The sequence below is a fragment of the Callorhinchus milii genome, unplaced genomic scaffold (assembly GCF_018977255.1).
Source record: "Callorhinchus milii isolate IMCB2004 unplaced genomic scaffold, IMCB_Cmil_1.0 Scaffold2, whole genome shotgun sequence".
Classification (NCBI taxonomy): Eukaryota; Metazoa; Chordata; class Chondrichthyes; order Chimaeriformes; family Callorhinchidae; genus Callorhinchus; species Callorhinchus milii.
This window is the reverse complement of record NW_024704743.1, coordinates 98841216-98862164: the sequence shown is the minus strand read 5'-3', so window position 1 is coordinate 98862164 and position 20949 is coordinate 98841216. Positions and strand designations below refer to the sequence as shown.

At 38.2% G+C, this 20949-nt stretch overlaps 1 protein-coding gene across 1 annotated transcript in view; it reads left to right on the top strand.

Annotated features, from left to right (window-relative positions):
• rock1 (Rho-associated, coiled-coil containing protein kinase 1) overlaps positions 1-20949 on the top strand; it is an 80316-nt gene that overhangs the window by 39444 nt on the left and 19923 nt on the right. Inside the window, exons 2-17 of the mRNA XM_007900924.2 lie at positions 407-488; positions 5727-5827; positions 9170-9307; positions 10428-10603; positions 10837-10921; positions 11359-11503; positions 12145-12283; positions 12675-12766; positions 14705-14864; positions 15572-15635; positions 16126-16214; positions 16586-16634; positions 17872-18007; positions 19001-19092; positions 19280-19526; positions 20185-20291. Coding sequence (XP_007899115.1) covers positions 407-488; positions 5727-5827; positions 9170-9307; positions 10428-10603; positions 10837-10921; positions 11359-11503; positions 12145-12283; positions 12675-12766; positions 14705-14864; positions 15572-15635; positions 16126-16214; positions 16586-16634; positions 17872-18007; positions 19001-19092; positions 19280-19526; positions 20185-20291 — 1902 coding nt within the window. The remainder of the gene's footprint in view (positions 1-406; positions 489-5726; positions 5828-9169; positions 9308-10427; positions 10604-10836; positions 10922-11358; positions 11504-12144; positions 12284-12674; positions 12767-14704; positions 14865-15571; positions 15636-16125; positions 16215-16585; positions 16635-17871; positions 18008-19000; positions 19093-19279; positions 19527-20184; positions 20292-20949) is intronic.

Genomic DNA, 20949 nt, shown 5'->3' with positions numbered 1-20949 from the left:
TAACATCCACGTGTGCACCTGTAGTACGGAAGGAACAGGAACTGTGTGACTAATTACTCTTTCCCTTGTCTTAACCTCCTCTCCAAACCCCCCCACCCATCCCCACTAAAACCCAAAGATATAACTACTGGTTGCAGTATCACCCTGGCTGAGATCAGTTGCCCCAGAAAAGGTCTGGGATCTAACTCTGGATCTTCCTAATCTGTATCCATGTAGTGAATTTACTTTGTAATTTTTTCACGGGGCTTAAACATTCAACATTTGTTTTTTTTGTACAAATTCAAAATTAGTGTTTGTAAATAAAAATGTTTTAACATGCTTTTTTTGTTTCCTTGCAAGTTGAGCCTGAATAGTATGCAGTCTGCACTTTATGTTTATTGTTAACATCTTGTGATTTCTCTTGTAGGATAGCTTGGATGCCATGATTTATGATTTGGACTTCCCTGCCTTAAGAAAAAACAAAAATGTTGACAACTTCATAAATCGATGTGAGTATTGCATATATTACTCCTTAGTATATTTCTGATACAACAAATCAGGTTCTCACCAATTTTTATGCACAATACTGTAGTTTCTGATTGATCTGTATAGACCCTATATGACACGTTATTTTATTATGTGAAAGTCTTTATGAAAAAACAAGCCTCCACCTAACTTCTGTGATTCCATGCCAAAATACATAATTTGTGTTAATCAGGAAACCATTCAGCAAGGATGTGATATAACTGTTTTTATATGGCATTTTGAATTCTAAATCTATTGGATAACAGGCCATAGCTTCTTCATGCAAATACTTGCACCTCATGAAGCTGTGTCAGCAGAAGATACTATTGCAAAAGCAAGTGCTGTTGTCATTTCCTCCTTCTTCAATTTTGTTTTGATCAGCTGGGTGTCTGATATTTGTAGAAACCCATCATCATGCTTAACAATATCCAAACCAGACAGAGTTTCACATATATATGCCTTCTGTGTGTATAAATGTTCTTGTATCTTAAATGGAATTCACCTTTGCATGGAGAGACACACCCTACCTAATTCCAGAGAGTATTAGGTACATGTTGGCAGGAGCCATGGCTCAGTGTGTGTGTGTTGGGGTACTGCCGCTGGTCTCTCCCCACCTCCCCCAACCCCCAACGAAAACGAAGTATTCACAAGCGAACTTTGGTACTAGCATCCAAATTTCAAACAAAAGAATAATATTAAGGACATTTTTGACCTGACGCTTTCTTCCCACCCCTTCCTGAAGCTCTCCTCAATAAGTAGTATTTATAACCGAGTAAGACTCCCTACCATAAACTTCTTTTCCTATTATAGTTCTCACAACAGTGAATCAGTCTCACTCTTTCTCTATGTAGACATGCCTGCGTCACTCCAGAAGGAAAAAATGAGTTCCAATTTGTTGCTAGTTATTGTGGTTTGTCCTTGGGCGGAGTCTGAAAGGGTTGATCTTTTTTATTTTTAGGAAATGATGAAATGAAGTTGTTTTCTAAGTCACTAGTTCACTTGGTGTTGAGGGTCAGCCAGTTCCACAGCACTGTTCCTGAATGTGCATAGAAATCCTGTGGGAAATTTGTTTCATTTATTTTCCTTGAAATTTGCCAGATGATAAAATCTGCGTTCCACTGGGTAAACTGGGCATTGATGCAAAACCGAGATTGAGTGGAGCATCGATGAGATCAGCTCCAATTTTGGAGGATGAAACTGTTCAAAATAAATAGAATGTTGATCTTGATTAAAAATTCATTTTGTCAGCTGATCTGAAGTACATGCCACTGTAACTAGCAGCAATTATGTAAATAAAGTCTGAGAAAGTTGTGTTTAGTTTGATGTGGGTATTAAAACTATGTCGGCTGATTTTTGCCTATAATTGTTCTGCTCCAGTCCATATTGTGAATTCACAAACAGTTATTGATATTTTTCAGGGGATTTTTCATTCAGTTTGTTGATATACACCGCCACACAGTTGTGGTTGTGCATAGAAAATTTCTGATGAAACTTACAGTTTGGAATACTGTTTGAGCATATTTAAGGTATGGGAGGAGGGAGGAAGAATCACGCTGGTTAAATTTAAAATTTGGTTGAAGCTTCAGAATATTTTGGTATGCTAACTTGAATCTTCACGAGCTGAGAGTTTAAAAAGCCAGATTGGGAAGGAACTTATTTTGTTACTCATTGCGAAATATGTGGATTGAGAAATAATAACCGTCAGTCAATCAGTAAGAATAAAAGGCCACATGTAGCAAACCATAAGCAAACTTAAATATTAGTATGAACATATAATACTAGCCACAACACAAAATGACTTCAATCAACTCACAATAATTTGATATAGCGCCTTATCATGTCGTCAAGATGTCTCAAAGCACTTCACAAGATTTACTGTAAAGTGTAATGATTGAATTTGTAGGCAAACATGGAAGGTAATTTGCACACAGCGATGTCCCACAAACAGCCATGAAGTGAATCACCAATTTTATCTGGGGAACTACATTCTGATTCAGAGGCGAGAGTGCTACCGACTGAGTTAGGCTGACACCACGAGAAATGGTATGCCCCCTACCACCAAGTAGAAGAGGCTTTCTCTTGTGATGGAACAAGAGTTTTCAAACATTTTGTCGTGGTGAGACAGTTAATTGCTTAGCATAGAGCCCTGAAAGTCACATATAAACAATTGCAACACAAAACACTGAACTCAAGGAATGCTTTGTTGCAGTGCATTCATAGTTCAGAGGGGAAAAAATTGCCTCATATTCTACAGTTTTTCTGACAAACTATCCTCACACAGGATGTACTGTGCCCATCATGCATATCTTATTGACCACAACAAAACGTTCCTAAATAGGGTATTCAAAACATGTCTTCATTTCAAATTCACAAAGCTGTTTTTTTAAAAAATATTTCTGAGCTTCATAGTATTGCAAGTTACTTTTTATGTGGCATTCTATATGGGTTGTTGGCCTTAGATCTCTCACTCTGCTGAGCTGCTTCTTCCTGTCTCAACCTCAGTGTATCTATCTGTCACTCACCCACTCCTTTTTTTGGCACTGAGTAAAAATCAAGAACAACGACAACAAGATTACATTTGTATAGCGCCTTTCACGTCGGGAGGACGTCCCAAGGCACTGTTTTTCCACGGACAGTATGTGATGGTGGAGGGTTGAGAAAGGGGAAGGGGTTCGGAGGTGTTGAGGGAGATAAAGTGGTGGTCCGAGATGGCTTTATCGATGATGGTGATGTCCAAGACATCACCTGTTACATTGGCTTCCCCTCTTTCTCAGCACCATTGGTTAATCACACTGTCCATTCTTACTGTCTGTCAGGGTCGATATTTTGCTTGGGATATGTTTGAGGTAAACAAAACAAAATACTTTACAGGATTCTTCTTTTGAGAAATTTCTTCCAAGAATTATGTGGGAAATAAAACTAGTACAAAAAAGCTAAACTAGCCCTGGATGGCCAGGACTCACACTTTATGTATGGACTGTGGACCAGACCTTGGGCATCTTTGCCATAGTAACCAGGTGAAGGATGTTACAAGCAAGTCAACAAAGAAGCAAGAATTTAATTATTGCCGGGCAGTTTAGCCAACATCAGTTGGTCAAAGGCCGAGATGAAAATTGCATTTGAAGATATATGTAGGATGATTTTTTTTTTAATGCTGTGTTTCCCTCCCCTCCCCCCACCATTATAGTTTCTGTCTCCTTTTGTTTCTGTGGAAGAGAAATCTTAATTAATTTAGAGTGGTTGGAATTTTAAACTTTTATACTGTCACTTTTAGATTCTTCCAGTAAATCTAATGGTGATTTGCTGTATCTACCGTGAAATATTTTTATGTCATTCTTATAATCATTCTTTAGTTCCTTTGTCCTGTTCCCTCCACAAATCCCATTAGATTTAAAGGAATAGTACTCAGTACTCAGCTGAGAGGAAACATTTGCCTCTGAGGGACCAAAAAGCCAGGAAGTCAATGTTGTATACTGAATTCTATTCTTAGAGCCTCTGTATTAATGATTTGTAATTGTGGACAAAGCAGACTGCTCCTGTAAAATACCTGAAAATTCCTGAAAAGATACTTCAAGTGAATGATGATCAAAATACAAATCCCTTATTTGTAGTTCAGTTAAACATTTAACATTCCTCTTAACTCTCAAATTACGGACATTTGGTCCTTGAGGTTGGATCAGCTGAAAAGTCAATTATCAGGTTTGTGAATTAGATTGCATTTGACTTGAATGAGGTACTATGCACAAACTTTACTGGTTTTGAATGTGCACAAAGTTAGCTTGTATCTCTAATATGGTTATGCCTATACCCATGATTTACCTCTGACATTACTCTCTTCACAAAATGTCAGCAGCAGGGTTTTAGCCTTGTGTAGCAATTTTGTCAATGAGTCAGAAAATTGTGGGTTTAAAAGCCCCATATTAGGACTTGAACTCACAAAGTCTATGCTGGTATTCTAATACAGTGCTGGAGGGATGTTGCATTGTCGGAGGTGCCAACCTTCGGATGAGATGTTAAATCGAGCTCCAGTCTGCCTATGCTGGAGGACATTAAAGATGTTATGGCACAACCAGTTAGTGTTTTGGGACATCCTTCCGATGTGGAAGTGGAGTTACCAAATGCAAGAATTATTATAATATTTTTTAAGCACTACTAGACACTACCTTGTATGAAGTGTGCTAAATAAACACTGATAATAGATAAAAAAAACTTCTTGTTTCTTCTGCACACCACACATGTGCAGCACTCAGGAAGTGGCTATAGCATTAACACACAGGATGTGACGGCGATAAGCAGACATAGGAACATAGGAACAGGAGTAGGCCATTCAGCCCGTCGAGCCTGTTCTGCCATTTAATTAGATCATGGCTGATCTATATCTTTATTAGAATTTCAATTCCAATTTCCTGCTTTCTCCCCATATCCCTTAATACCCCGACCTACCAAAAATCTGTCAATCTCTTTCTTGAAGGTGTGGATGGATCCAGCATCCACGACCTTTTGGGGGAGAGAGTTCCAGATTTGTACCACCCTTTGAGTGAAAAAATGCTTCCTAATTTCACTCTTAAATGGTCTGGTTCTAATTTTAAGGCTATGCCCCCTTGTTTTGCATCCCCAACAGATTGGGTGTATTTTAAAGGGGTTGCCCTGTAGCTTGTCATACAAAAATTCCATGTCCATGCCATTTCACGATTCAGTCAAGTTTGAAAAGCAAACTAGAAACACAAGTGCAGTATCTTACAATTGCTGTAAGTTAATGTGCCTGAATTAACTACATTTGATGCTATTTTTAATCCATTATGATAGTTATTTTCACTCTTATTACAGCATGGTTGTTTATAGAATTAAAGTTCAATTTTAATTTAAAACTTGATGGGGGTGAAAAATAAATGCCTTATCTTTGATTTTCGATACATTTTCAAAGCAGTTCTTCCTTTAATCTATGAATGCTTAAACACTTAAATAGGAAGTGAAAGCTCAGTGAGTTCTATCAATCTGCTGCAAATTATTCAAAAGTAGAAAAATCCATATTTTACTTCATGGTAACTTCTGTATATAATGCTGAGTTGCATATTGTAAAGTAATCTGTATGCAGTTTTGATTGAATAGCCTTTGTTCTATTAGGCAAAGTTTGCTATTTAATTAAGATTGAAATGTTACTGTAAGAGCTACTTTCCAAACATGCCATTTTTACATTTGTATTTTTTAATTTGTTTTAATAGATAAAGATGCAATGAGTAAAGTTCGGGATCTGAGGATGAAAGCAGAAGATTATGAAGTTGTTAAAGTGATTGGTAGAGGAGCATTTGGTGAAGTTCAGCTGGTAAGTTTTTGCAAAAACATTTTAAAGAAATTGCTTTCTTGAATAATCTGCCTGGCTCAGTTGATAGTACTCTTGCTTCTTGAGTCAAACCCCACGTCAGCACGTTGAATTCATAAGAGTTTGGCTTGACACTTCAATGTAGTGCTGGGGATGTCCTGCACTGTTAGAGGTGTCGTCCTTCAGATGAGACGTTAAACCAAGGACCCGTCTGCCTGCTCAGGTGGACATTAAAGATCCTGTAACACTATTTGAAAAGAGAAGGAAATTTCTCTCTGTGTCATAGCAAACAATCTGCTGAATAAAATATATCATTCATCATATAGCTTATTGCGGAACTTTGCTGTACATAAATTGACTGCTGTGTTCACTAGAAAATAGACTGTTCCTCTGCTTTACAGTATATCCTGTGAAGTGCTTTGTGATATCCTCACAGCGTGAAAGTGCTGTATCAAATATAAAGATTTTTTAAAAATTCTCATAAAGATGTACCAGTCTGGCTCAGTGCTGCCACCTCAGAAGGTTGTGGGTTCAAGCCCTGCGCTGGGACGTGGAGTCACATATTCCAAGATGACACTAAGTATGTGTATTGCATTGTTGGACGTGCAGATGAAATGTTAAACTGAGGTCCTATCTGCCTGTTCAGGTGGACATTTAAGATCCCATGGCACTATTTGAAAAGAGAAGGGACTTTCTCCTGATGCTCTGGCCTGCAATCCCCCAAATAAAATTGATCACTCACACCATGGTGGTTTGTGGAACATTGCTATGTGGAACTGGCTACCACGTTTTGCCCATAGAATATACAGTCAACTACTTTACCGTCTATCCTGTGAAGCACTTTGAGATTCTCGACAATGTGATGAGGCGCTATAACAAATGCTTTGGGACATCATCCTGATATGAAAGGTGCTATACCAATGCAAGTATTACACATTAGATATTATTATGTACAACAACTTGCACTTATATAACTCCCTCCACGCAGGATAGCGTCTCAGAGTGCTTAACAGTGGCGGAGCCTGACTCTGAGCCGGGTGGAGTGGGGAGGTGGCCATAAGCATGGTCGAATATTGAGGTTTTCAGGCGGGACTTGATAAAGGGGAGAGAAGGGGCAAGGCAGAGGGTTTGAGGGAGAGTGTTCCAGAGTTTTGAGGCGTAGTGGCTGAAAGTGCGACCTCCGATTGTGGAGTGCAGGGTGTGAGGGACGAGCGGGAAGCCGGTTGAGTGGAGGTGCCGGGTGGTGGAATGGGAAGTGAGGGGGTCGGAAAGGTATAGAGGTGCCAGACAGTGAAGGGATTTGAACATGAGCGTGAGGATCTTGAAGTTGATTCGTTCGGTGATGGGGATCCAATGGAGCCTGGCCAGAAATGGTGTGATGTGGGTATGGAGTTTGGTCTGGGTAAGTATGCAATACCATGTTTAATGCCTTGTTGTATGTGTCCTTATCTAATACTTTAATGGTTTCTCAATTTAGTGAAGTAGAACACATGAAATGTTCATTATTTCCTTAATTCTGTACATTTTTACTGACTTTTGGATGCGACATTAAACCAAGGATCTCACCTGTGTTCAGGTAGATGTTAAAGATCCCATGATTCTATTCAGAAACAGAAGAAAATTTCTCCTGGTGTCCTGGGCAACAATCCTTCAAGTTAACTCATTTCCTGACTATTTTTGCAGCCCATGAAGGACTTCAAGATCTTTTATGTGATAAGACACTAAAGAAAAACCTTCCAAACAATTGTTAAAATTAATGAGTTACAATATAAACATTTGAAGTATAATTTTCTTCAAAACAACAAATTTCAAATAAAACACAAAATTCTGCAGATGCTGGAAATCTGAACAATAACAGAGAGAGCTGGGAAAACTTAGCAGGTCAGGCAGCATCTATGGAGAGAGGAAAGTGAGTCAACGTTTTGGGTCCATGACTCTTCGTCAGAACAGTTATGACGAAGGGTCATGGACCCGAAACGTTGACTCACTTTCCTTTCTCCATAGATGCTGAGTTTTACCATCTCTCTCTATTTTTGTTTCAAATTTCAAATAAATCCAATACATTATTGGATTTATATTTCAATGAATATTTGGGGTGTAATGGAAAGAAGAATTGCATTTTCCAAAGCATGTTTATTAATAGATAATTCAGTAATGTGCGAAAATATGTACAGCACCTTATTTTTCAGGGCCTAAAACCTTTTGCAATTTCATTATTACATTTTTTAATGGCCCTCTGGTGGTCAGTTAGGTGTTTCACTCTTTTTAGTGAAATGTTGCATTTCTGGCCTTATTTTTGTGCTGTATGTCTAACATATAACTAACGTTTAGTTCAAATTTAGCTTTTTAAAAATTCAGTTATTTTTGATTTGGGAAGGTATTTTCTTCTATTTAGATCTCTGGCAGCATGTGGCAGTGGAAGTACAACCGTGTGATATATTACTGTGCTTGCCATTACTATTGTATAACAGGCACCATAAGATACATAAGAGCAGTGTGGATTAACTCCACCTTTAGCCTCTACTTTTGCAGGGGACCTTCTTGTAAAAGGGTAGTAGCCTCTTTAGGGAAACCAATTGAGATGGCGAATTTGCCTTGTGGAGATTTATAATAATAATCCTTGCATTTGATATAGCGCTGTTCACGTCTTCTCGACGTCTCAAAGCGCTTCTCAGAATACGCTGCAAAGTGAATTGACCGTATATTTGTGGGTGAAACGTGGCAGCCAATTGCGGCAGCTGTGACCCACAAACAGTGTGGATTGAAAATGACCAATTTATTATTGTTTTGTTTTGGAGGGATTATTATTAGGCGTGTGGAGTAAGGAAACTTGCCCAAGGTTTCACCCTGCCTGGAATTGAACCCTGGTGCCTCACTTGCAAAGCGAGTGCTCTAACCACTGAGCTACAGTACGGTGTAAACCCCATGTGTTAGCACTTTGAGATACACCAATCACCATTGTATTGCATCCCAGATTAGTCCCTCACACCATCATACTATACTCCTGGTGAGTCATGTGTAGATTCACTTTCTCCTCTGGGAGGATGTAAACTAGCCGTAATTTGCTCTTTTCACAATCACTGTTGGGCAAATGGAGAATATTTTAACATTTTGCAATTTAGTTACTTTAAAATTCCACATTTGTAAATCAAAACAATTGAACAAATATAGTGATAGGTTCAAATGTGTTTCATGAATATTATAACTTGTGTTACAGCAAAACAAAGCTACAAAAAGAATGCACTGGCTATTAAAGGTTATGGGGGTAAAGTGGATTTAACATGATGAATAAATCCAGCAAAGTCACCTTTTTGAGTTCCATGCCATTGTTATTGTCTTTTTAAGGTGAGACATCGAAATACAAGGAAAGTATTTGCAATGAAATTGCTCAGCAAATTTGAGATGATTAAGCGATCCGATTCTGCATTCTTCTGGGAAGAGAGGGGCATCATGGCGTTTGCAAATAGTCCATGGGTTGTTCAGGTATTTTGAATATTTTTAAAATAACTGCCAATTTGTATGGAATCATATTAAACAGTACCATTGTTTAAAATGGATTAAATCAGAATCGATAATTCAATTTCTCTTATCAGAATTACAGAAAAGATTATTTTAATTTGAAAAGTTATCTTACACATTTCAAAGAGCATAAAATGTTCTTTATGCTCTTATCAGAAAAATCCAGGGTATAATCTGAAATATATCTTTGCATTGGTGTTCCTACCTTTGGGATTATAGGTATCGACATCCCATGTATGTCAACATAAATTTGAAGTCTGGGGCCCTTCCCTGTGTAGGAACACGTTAAACGTCCTGTGTATGTGTAGTTCATTCATTTATCTCGAAACCCACTTTATGCATTGTGTCATTTATGTACATATTTATGGATAGAACAATTTTTCCTACCCTTTGTGATTTTTGACCCTCTTATTTGTCACCTTCAAAATGGCAATCTATTTTCTTAAAATCTACTTTGGAGAGAGATGGAGTGAGGGAAAAGAAAAAAAAGTATGGCATTTTGAAACTTTGCAACAAAGCAGAAATTTATATCACCGTTTATTGAAGATTATTTATGAATTCTACAGAACACATTTACTTTATTAGAGAATTAAATAGATTGTTTTCTCGATTTGTGTTTGAATTTTCTTTATTTCTTTGATTATTTAGTAATTTTGGACAAATTGATCTATGCAGTGTTGATATTTTTAATGTCTCGTTCTATCAGCAGCTTTCACAAGAAACACCATATTCCAAATTTGTTATCGAAATTATATAATTTGAGTAATACTTATCATAAATGCTTTCAGCCTCTCTGCCCCCACACTCTGGAACTCCATCCCACGGTCCCTCTTCCTCCCTCGCATCCCTCAAGGGCGGTCTCAAGACCCTTCTCTTCGACCGTGCCTTTGGTTTTCCTCCCACCTCTCTACCTTCCCTCACCCCTACACAACCCCTCCCCTAAGCTTGGGCCCCGACATCTGACTGTTCAGCGCTTTGGGACGTCCTCCTGACATGAAAGGTGCTCAATAAATGTAATTTTGTTGTTGTTGTGGTTCCTGCAGTTGAATCGATGATAAACTCTGTATTTCAACTGTCTTAATAGCTGTTCTACGCATTCCAAGATAATCGCTATCTCTACATGGTGATGGAATACATGCCTGGTGGAGATCTTGTAAATCTAATGAGCAATTACGACATGCCTGAAAAATGGGCCAGATTTTATACAGCTGAAGTTGTACTTTCTTTGGATGCAATTCATTCTATGGGCTTCATTCATAGGTAATTAATCATTAAATTATACAGTTATAAATGTGAACATTTTTTAAAATAGAACTGATAATCATTCAAGTTGAACATAGTTATTTACACATTTTACAAAATATATTTTTAAAAATATTCAGTAATTTATATAAATGAAATGCACGTGTTTGCAAGTACTGACTATTTGCATTTAATTATTTTATAATCTGTCAAATTTGGCTTTCTTTAAAAAACGGGTTTTGTTTTGTCAGAGACGTGAAGCCAGATAATATGTTGCTCGACAAAGCTGGTCATCTGAAGTTAGCAGATTTTGGAACTTGCATGAAGATGAATAAAGTAAGTAGTAATATTCCTTGTTCCAACATTAATGTATTTACAATCTCACTGATATAATTAAGTAGTTGTTCATCTTGTGATTTCTAAATGTATGTTTTGTGTTCACTAAGCTGAGAACAACTTGCTTCAAACTGAACCAAAACTGTAACTAAGCTAATCTGAAGTAATCCATCTGGTTAATACACATTTGTTCTCATAAATATCCCAATTATGGTATCAAATTGATAACAGTATCCCTATTTGGTATTACTATGGTGAAACGCTACCAGCTTAAAATGTTATTGTAAGGCAGTAACAATTTGAGGAGTTTAGATTATGTCTAAAACAACTTGATCTTTTATTAAGAATTATGAATCAATTGTCTTGAAATGTATTTCTGTGTGATTCATTCTGTCAGCCAAGCATGTTTGAAATAACTGCTCTCCTTGGCACTGTAGGAAGGGATGGTGCGATGTGACACTGCAGTGGGAACACCTGACTACATTTCTCCTGAAGTGCTGAAATCTCAGGGAGGGGATGGCTATTATGGAAGGGAATGTGATTGGTGGTCAGTTGGAGTCTTCTTATATGAAATGCTTGTAGGTGAGTGATCTTCAATGCAGTTAATTATATTATTCTGCTTTCAGTTTTTATTTAACAATGTGTTCTGTGTTTTGTATTACGTATGTAAATTGAGTGATAAAATTGAATGTCCTCCAGATTGCAAATCAGTTAAGGGGATTATTTGACCCATTATAGTTACTTTTCCTTCAATTGAAGAATTTTAAGTACATTTTTTGAAAGAATGGGACATATGTGCATTTGACTGGCAGGAAGGTGGAAGGCGAACTAGATGGACCTCGGTCTTTTTTCATCTAGCATTTCTTACGTTCTTATGTAATTGTCCCAGAAAGTTGGGAAATAATCTAAATAAAAACTTTATTTCGAATAAAAACTCTGCCCTTTTCAACTTTTCTGTCATGATTTCTTGCCTCTTGAAGTGTTTTTTTGAACAGTTTAAACTTTTTTAAAGCTCTCTTCCCTATTCAATCCTTTTAGAAATATTACTTTCCCTTATCCTATCTAGTCAGCACCTTGAAAGGCATTATCTTGGTCTGTGTGCTAGCATTCTGAGATGTGAAATGCTTTGAGACATTTTGAAATGTGTGATAATGCTAGGGTTATTCTTACAATTCCTAGATTTGAATCTATGTCACTAATATAGGCTATCTTCCTTGTTACAGGTGATACACCTTTTTATGCAGATTCACTGGTTGGAACATACAGCAAAATCATGAATCACAAAAATACTTTAACGTTTTCTGAAGACAATGACATCTCCAAGGATGCAAAAAGCCTCATCTGTGCCTTCCTTACAGACAGGTATATAGATAATATTTTATACAAGTTTTTCGGCTCCTATCTTTCCTAACGCATACGACTCCCAAATTTTCAGGGGGAAAGAGGAGGAAGAATGTCTGTTACACTGGATAGGGGCTTGGGTTGAATAGTTTGCATGAAGAATGTTCTGGAATTTTTGTTAGTTTTGGGATTGGTAGGTTCCCCTTTGAAGCTTCCATTGAGAATTTGAGAGTTGTAAATGTCCATGATGGGCAATTTTTTGTTTGTTTCTGGCAGAAGTGGCCTTAATCTCCTTAATGTTCTTTTCTCATGGTCTTGCTTTCTTATTTATAATTTTTCCTTGAACTATTCTGTACTTCCTAAAATGAAGTAAGGAATTGCTTTTAACAGACAGTTTGATCTTCTTCCATAGGGAAGTCAGACTGGGTCGGAATGGTGTTGCAGAAATTAAACGGCATCCTTTCTTTAAAAATGACCAGTGGACATGGGAGAATATTAGAGAAAGTAAGTTACCCTGAAGATTCTTGTGTGTCAGCCTGGCACAGTGGTAGCACTCTTGCTTCCGAGTCAGAAGGTTGTGGGTTGAAGCCCCACATCAGGACTTAGAATCACATAGTCTAAACTGACACTCCAATGCAGTGCCGACGGTGCCATCTTTCAGATGAGATGTTAAACCGAGGTCCTGTCTGCCTTTTCATGGAAATTTTCTTTATCTGGGATCTATAATTGGGACTGCCACTCATTAATTATATCCTTAGTGAAAAGGCTGTATTTTGTCTGATGAAACAGTTCCGTTGTGATTTAACCGTCAATAATAATATATTAAATAATTGGACAATTAAATTATAATCCATCAAGCAAATTTATGCTTCTAAGCAGGTGGAGAACTAACTGTGGCTGGTGTTATTTTAACTCAGCAACTGACAAACAATGTATTATGTATAAGAGGAAATGGAACATTTTCTCATTTACGCATCAAGCATTCTCCCAAGGGAGCTATACAGTTAGATGTAGAGCTCTTTTTATTTTTCTCTCGCCAATGTTGTGTGTCAGCCTGGCTTCAGTGGGAGCACTCTCGACTCTGTGTCAGAAGGTTGCAGGTTCAAGTCCCGTGTCGGGAATTGGAATCACATAGTCCTGTAGCTCAGTGATTAGAGCACTCGCCTCGCAAGCGAGAGACTTGGGTTTGATTCCTGGTGGGGTGGAACCTTGGGCAAATTTCCTTACTCCACACACGAGACAATAATTCCTCAAGAAAAGTGTTCCACTGTTTATGTTCTTTATGTTCACTGGCCAAGAAACTTGTCATTGCTTGTTATTAGTGTCCCGTTCACTTGTCATCCATTCTTTCGCTGATTATTCCAGTCTACATTTCACCTACATTGGAGTCCTGTAGCTCAGTAGTTACAGCACTCGCCTCACAAGCGAGAGACCTGGGTTCGATTCCTGGCAGCGCGAAACATTGGGCAAGTTTCCTTACTCCACAAGCCTTGTTTACTTAGCAGTAAGTAGGAACCCGGTTGTTAGTCGATTGGTGGATCGCTTTTCCGGGGGTAATAATTCCTTGCAAAAAAAAATGAATTGGTCCCTCAATCTACAAATGTTTGGGAGACACTGTTGTGCACAATTGGCTGCCGCATTTCGCCCACAAAATATAGTCAATTCCCTTTACAATATATTCTGCGAAGCTCTTTGAGATGTCTTGAAGACATAATAAGGCGCTATATCAAATGCAAGGATTATTATCATAGTCTGTGAGGTTTTGTAGGTAATGCCTTCATCACCTCCAGGCACGACTGTGCAAACGCTCTGCTTGTCGGCCTTCCCAACTGCTCCCTCCACAGGCCTCAGATAATCCAGAACTCTCCCGCACCCCATCTCCCCCATTCTCGCCCGACTCCATTGGCTCCCTATCCTTCAGAGGATCCAGGTCAAGATCCTGGTGCTCATCTACAAAGCCCTCCATGGCCTCGCCCCACCTTACCTCTGCGACCTCCTAACCCCCTACCTACTCGCCCGCTCTCTGCTCAGCCGGTTCTGGCCTGCTCCACGTCCCCCGACCCATCCACCCCACCATTGGCGGGTGAGCCTTCAGCCACTCTGCCCCCAACCTCTGGAATTCCATCCCCCAATCACTCCGCCTCGCCCCCTCCTCAGCCTCCTTCAAGTCCCGCCTCAAGACCTTCGTCTTCGACCATGCCATCGGCCACCCCCCCTTTCCCTCCCCTCCTTTCTCCCCCCTAACCCCAGCTCGGGTCTGAAATGCTGTACTCTATCCAGTGCCTTGGGACGTCCTCCCGATGTGAAAGGCGCTATACAAATGTAATCTTATTGTTGTTGTAATGTGCGGCATTTCATTTTGAGAAATATCTGAAAAACATGTTTCATGTGAAAAATGATCACGTATATTGAAATTAATTCTGGGTTTGTATTTTGTCACAGCCTCTGCACCAGTTGTGCCTGAATTGAGCAGTGATATTGACACGAGCAACTTTGATGAAATAGAAGAAGATAAAGGAGAGGAAGAAACATTTCCTATATCAAAGGCATTTGTTGGCAACCAGTTACCTTTTGTTGGCTTCACATATTACAAAGATCATCAGTGAGTAAAATGAAATTGGTAGAGTTGAATTATTGTGGTAGTACCAGTATTTAATGTTCTGAATACAAATGAGCCATTTGTGGTAAATCTGACGGTAGGTGTCGCTTTAAACTAAGATGTGTAGTATAGAAAATACTGAAAAAAATGTAATCAATTTACAAATAGGAACATTTTGGTAGTATTGTTCCCCATTCCCTACATTCCTCCATTGAAGGATGAAACAGCAGCCGCCACACTCTGTCCCCAGGAACTCTTTGATAATCACATTACCTTGCTGCCTTCAGAAACCTTTCATCATGTCCGGTCACCTACAGTCCATCATTTCCATTGTTAACTGCTTTGGGACATTAGTTGTCTTTTGTAAACAATGCTTTATAAAAGTAAACTTGTTGTGCTCAATTGCTGGCTCAGTTGGTAGCACTCTTGACTCTGAGTGAGAGGAGTGTGGGCCTATGTCAGCACTTTGCATTACAGTGCCAAGGGAGTACTACATTTTCTGAGCTGCTGCTCTTCACGTGAGACTTCAAACCAAGATCTTGTCTGCCTCTTCAAGTCTTTCCAGTGTCCTAGTCTAATGTTGTGGAATCCAGATTTGTACAGAGCCACGTGTGTGACTGCTGCTGAACATCTATGTTGATGTTCAAGTCATGTTTTAGTGACTGTGCAATACTTTCAAAAATTAATTGTTTTCACTCTTCTTAATCTAGGAATTCTAGTACCTCTCGGCAACCCGTTGATTCTAAAACCAGTTCTGCAGTGGACAATGGTCATGTAAGATTTTCATATTTTTGAATACAATTGTTTATGTTCTGATATTGTTTAAACGTTGTGTGGGCGTATGTGCTTCAGTGTCCCTTAATAGTATTGCTCCTTCCTTTTGAATCTAAAAAAAGAATGAGTCAAACTTTCTTATAAAAATAAGTAATGTTTTTGGAGCGGAAACTAAATGGAAAACAGCTTCAGGAGTGTTTTTGGTCATTTGGATTTTAAGATTAGAACAAGTTCATTTTAGGCCATATATGCAGGTAATAATAATATTCCTTGCATTAATAGGATAAGTGAGGAATGTGAATGTGAGAGTATTAAAAGTAGGCAGTTAAAACTATTATGTCAAGTTTATACTGAGCAGGAAGCTTTATTTTATACTTCCTACTCCAGGTTGCTCTCACAGAAGAGAGCTCTGCACTTGTCCAGAAGCCCACTAAGCAACATTTGTAATGACTTTTTGTGACCTTTTTGTTTTTTATTCCTTTCGTTTCAGGTTGAAAAGTTGAAAAAGAAAAATTACGAACTTGAAGAGCAGTTACATAATGAGATGCAATTAAAGGATGAGTGGGAGCAAAAATCTAGGTAAAAAACACTATCACCCAAACTTTTCTTGATTCACTAATTTCTTCCTTCTCTCATAGTAATTCTGCCATTCAGTCAAGCAGGAAGCATAGCATGATCTTAAGCAATCCAATTCACATTAGGGATTTTGCCATATACAACTATGTTATACTGAGATTGTGGGCAAGGATTATAGAATGATACAGCACGGAAACAGAGCATTTAGCTCAACTTGTTTGAGCTGTTGTTTGTTCTCCACACATGTTTCTACCCCTTCTAATCCCCTCTCCTATACTGCTATTCCCTTCTACCTCATGTATGATCATGTATCTTCACTCCTCTTTTCACTTTAATTATATTCTGATGTGAAAGTATCAGTTGTTTTTCCCCAGGACTGCAAATATGAAGTTAGAGAAAGTAACAAAGGAACTAGATGATGAGGTAATTCATTTTACTTTCAAGTTTGTTTATTATTACACTAAAGTGCTTCTAAAGATATTTTACTCAAGAATACTTTACATTAACCACCAGAATTTAATTTATATTCCTCTAGCTTTTCCAATAGAGATATTATGCTATAAAAATCCAGAAGACCACGGGTTTGAACTTGGGTCTATGCTGAGTTAAACTAATCTTGAATGATGTGGCAAAGTATCTGGGTTTGGGAGGGTAAAAATCTATAAATATTCCTGCCTCTGAATGCTGTTCACCTGGAATGTGTACCATTGTGAACATTGAGCAAGGATAGCATCTTGCTTGGTTATATTGCCTCTTATTCAAATACTCTATCTAGATTCATATGTAAAGAATTGCTACTTTGGTGATGTAGAGGAGAACACCCAACAGCTGTGGAACCATACTTCTACATGAGGCAGTATATTCAGAGAAGGAGTGATGAAAATTGGAGAAAAAAGCAAATGTTATTCTGGCTCCATTATTTTAACCGAAGAAATGAAACAGTAACCTCTTTAAAGACTTTAGCTCATGGTGTTTTTAATCCAATCACTAAAGATTTTTGAATGTGTTCCAATGTATCTCGTCCTTTTTTCACTCTCCTCAGTTGTGAGAAGGTGACGTGAAGTCCTGTAGCTCAGTGATTAGAGCACTCACCTTGCAAGCGAGATACCTGGGTTCGATTCCTGGCAGGGCGAAATGTTGGGCAACTTTCCTTATTCCACATGCCTCTGTTTACCTAGCAGTAGGTAGGAACCCGGTTGTTAGTCGATTGATGGATTGCTTTTCCAGGGGTAATAAGTCCTTCAAAAACATAAAAAATAAATTGGTCACTTCAGTCCACGACTGTTTTGGGACACTGCTGTGTGCAATTGGCGTTTTGTCTACAAAGTATACAGTCAATTCATTTTACAGTATATTCTGTGAAAGGCTTTGAGACGTCTCAAAGATGTGATAAGGCGCTATATCAAATGCAAGGATTGTTATTATTATATGGTATTTGCTTATTGCCTCACTCTGACATGGAGAACAATAAAATCTTACCTGAGATCTGCCCCCATGAATACATATCCTCCATGGTGTTAGGACAACTATCTGTAGTTTTGAACATCACTTTCATGTTTCCCTTTTCCCTTTATAAATGTTCTGGTTATTGTAGCTAAACAGACTCACATGAATAGATAAAGATAAAACTATCTTATGTTTTTGTTTTTATTTTATACAGGTAAATGCAAAAAAAGGTTTAGAGATTAATGTGTCTCATCTTGAGAAAGAAAAAATTATGGTACAACACAAAATGAATGAATACCAGAGGAAGTTGGAGCAAGAGGCTGAAAAGAGGCGCAATTTAGAAAATGAAGGTCAGCTTAAATGGATATTACTCAAAGTGTAACTGTTATATTAGAAATGTGTTAAAATGCCAGTCTGTGTTTTGTACATATTTTGACATTAAACTAAGGCCTGGGTGACTGTGCATTGTTATGTATAATGACACATTTATCTTTCATTTCATGGTAATTTTTTGTCTATCCTAGAAGGTAGTAATTGGATGCATCTCGACTCCATTTGAGCATTGCTAGCAGTGGGTTATTGCCCTAACCTTACGTAGATCTCGGATTAGGCAACATTTGGAAGTCTCTCAGTGGGCATTTCCTTATATAGTGGTTACATTTCGTAATAAAGGCTTTATTGACACATAGAATAGGAGGCTAATCAAGATATGTAGAGGTTAACTCACTGATACAGTGGGCAAACAGATTGTGCAGACAGAGTTAGCAAAAGGCTGATATGCCTTGAATCTGTGCTTACACTTAAGGAAGATGGATGGATGAGTAGAGAGTGGGATGATAGTGGTGTGAAAAAGTAACTGCTGAATACAGTTATCAATGAGGAAGTGGTAGACAAAAGATTAATGGCAGTTAAAGTGGACAAGTCACTGTGGCTGGATAGATTTCATTCCAAAGTGCTGGGGGAGAGGGAAATAAAGACCAAATAGTGGGAACACTGACTAAAAAATTTACAGGAAGTATTTCAAGGGGTTGGAGGGTAGAGAATTTTACACTGTTGTTTGAATGCATAATCCTTAATTTGGTATACTCCCTGTCAGAAGATTGTCCCAAAGTTCTTCACAGGATTTTACTGTAAGGTGCAGTGACTGTTTTGTGGCGAAACTAGATAAACCTCAAAACTATAATCTTGTCTCAGTGATGGGAAAAAAAACACATTAAATATAAGGGAAAGCAAGGTCCTGAATAAGAATAATCCAGTTAAAGGTTGCTAATATTTTACTAACCTAACTGATGATTTGCTCAGGTTGTAGTTTTCATTTGTTTGGTAATTTTATCTGCCTGCAGTATCTACGCTAAAAGAACAGCTGGAGGACTTAAAGAAAATGAGCCAGAATTCTCACATTTCAAATGAGAAAATAACGCAGTTGCAAAAACAAGTAAGTCCTAAATCTGTGTACTGAATGGCATGTTTTCTAATGTAATTTTCCTTTAAATGGACTAAAGTAGATTAAAGTTTTAATGTGAGGATCTAATGAGACTGGTCAGGGGTTATTTGCAGTTGTTCAGATAATACTGGAGCTTTTTTGCTTGATGGGATATCTTAATGTTATTTTTTCCAAACAGCTAGAAGAAGCTAATGTTTTGCTGAGATGTGAAGCAGACACAGCAGCACGATTGCGGAAGAGTCAAACTGAAATAACTAGGACCCTGAGCCAGTTGGAGACTGTTCAAAGGGACCTGCAGGAGAAGAACCTAGCTTTGGAGAATGCTAAGCTACAGCTGGAGAAGGATGTCATCCAGCACCAGTCGGCTCTAGATACTGAGCGAAGGGACCGCAGCCACGGTTCAGAAATTATCAACAATTTACAAGGTAAGCTGAGACTTGCATGAAGACTGCCCAAAATACTTGCCAGAAAACAACTTTCATACAAATTAATCTCATTTGAACCTCAAGTCAGTGAAGTGAAAATAAATGACCTAACACAGTGAACCACACAAAATTAACATTCAAAACTATAATCTTAATTTAACATTAAATTAAGAGAGATTTAGGGAAATAGACATTTTTACAACCAATTTTTAAAAGGTACATAACTACTCTAGTGTGTTTTGGATCATTTAATCCATTTGTGAAATACAAAGTGATGAAACTATCTTATGCAACACATGGTGTATTGCCAGCAGATGGAAAAAAAACACATGCTGCTATTGTAACAGTCATATGATGCCATAATTTCAGGGTTTGGGTTCATTATCATTCCATGACTTTCACTTGTGATAAATATCTAAAAATGTAAACTTTTTCCTTTTCTCATACTGCCTATCTAAATGTCTGCTGCTTTCCTCACATGTTCAGCATGGGTTCCAATTCATGCATAACAATCGGATGGTACCTACCAGATTTTACTTAGTTATGGGTTTCAAGTAGGCCAGCGGGAGATTGGGTTCTTATCTATTATTCCACAGTTTTAATTGCAAATCCCTCTGTATATATCAGCACCTGTAGAATATCAAAATGTTTCTTTCAGTATGCAACACGTCCTTACAAGAAGAAATGAAAATGGCAAAAGTTCATCTTTCAAAAGCAGAGATGGAAAAGAAACAGGCACAGGACAAGCTTAACAATTTAGAAAAGGTAATTAATGCACAACTGAGATCATATCTATGCATGTTATTGAAATATAATATAATTTTTCATCAATTCAAACCATTTTAAAATGACAAGAATAGCTGTGAAACAAATTCACACCATATACATGTTGTTGTACATATCTTTGCTCCACTTTATCNTTTTTGGCACAGCTCCAGTCTGGCTATTAGTCCCAGGCATTCTCGCAGGAAGCCACATTAAGGTGTACGAGAGTACCTAGTGCTGGGCCATTAGAAAAGTGCGGAATTATTTGCCGAACATTGTGGGGAGAGTGGGAAATTGCGGGGGACTTTTTGTGGAAAATGACGGGGAGTTGATTGGTGCTATTGAAGTACATTTTGCTGCCAACCTACATTTTTTCATTTTATTGATAAAAATAAACAAGGAAATAACACATTAGATTTTTGCAAAAGACAAATTACTTCTTTAACATAAACTGGGTGGCGAGGCGAAAGGAGCTCACCACCTCCTGGCTCTCAGGGCCGGCACCGCACACAGATCCAGAGAGGGAGACACAGAGAGAGACATATGAGAGAGACACACTCGTAGACACACACACACACACACACACACAGAGGAGAGAGAGACACACTCACAAAGACTCTCACAGACACATGGAGAGAGACACTCAAATAGAGACACT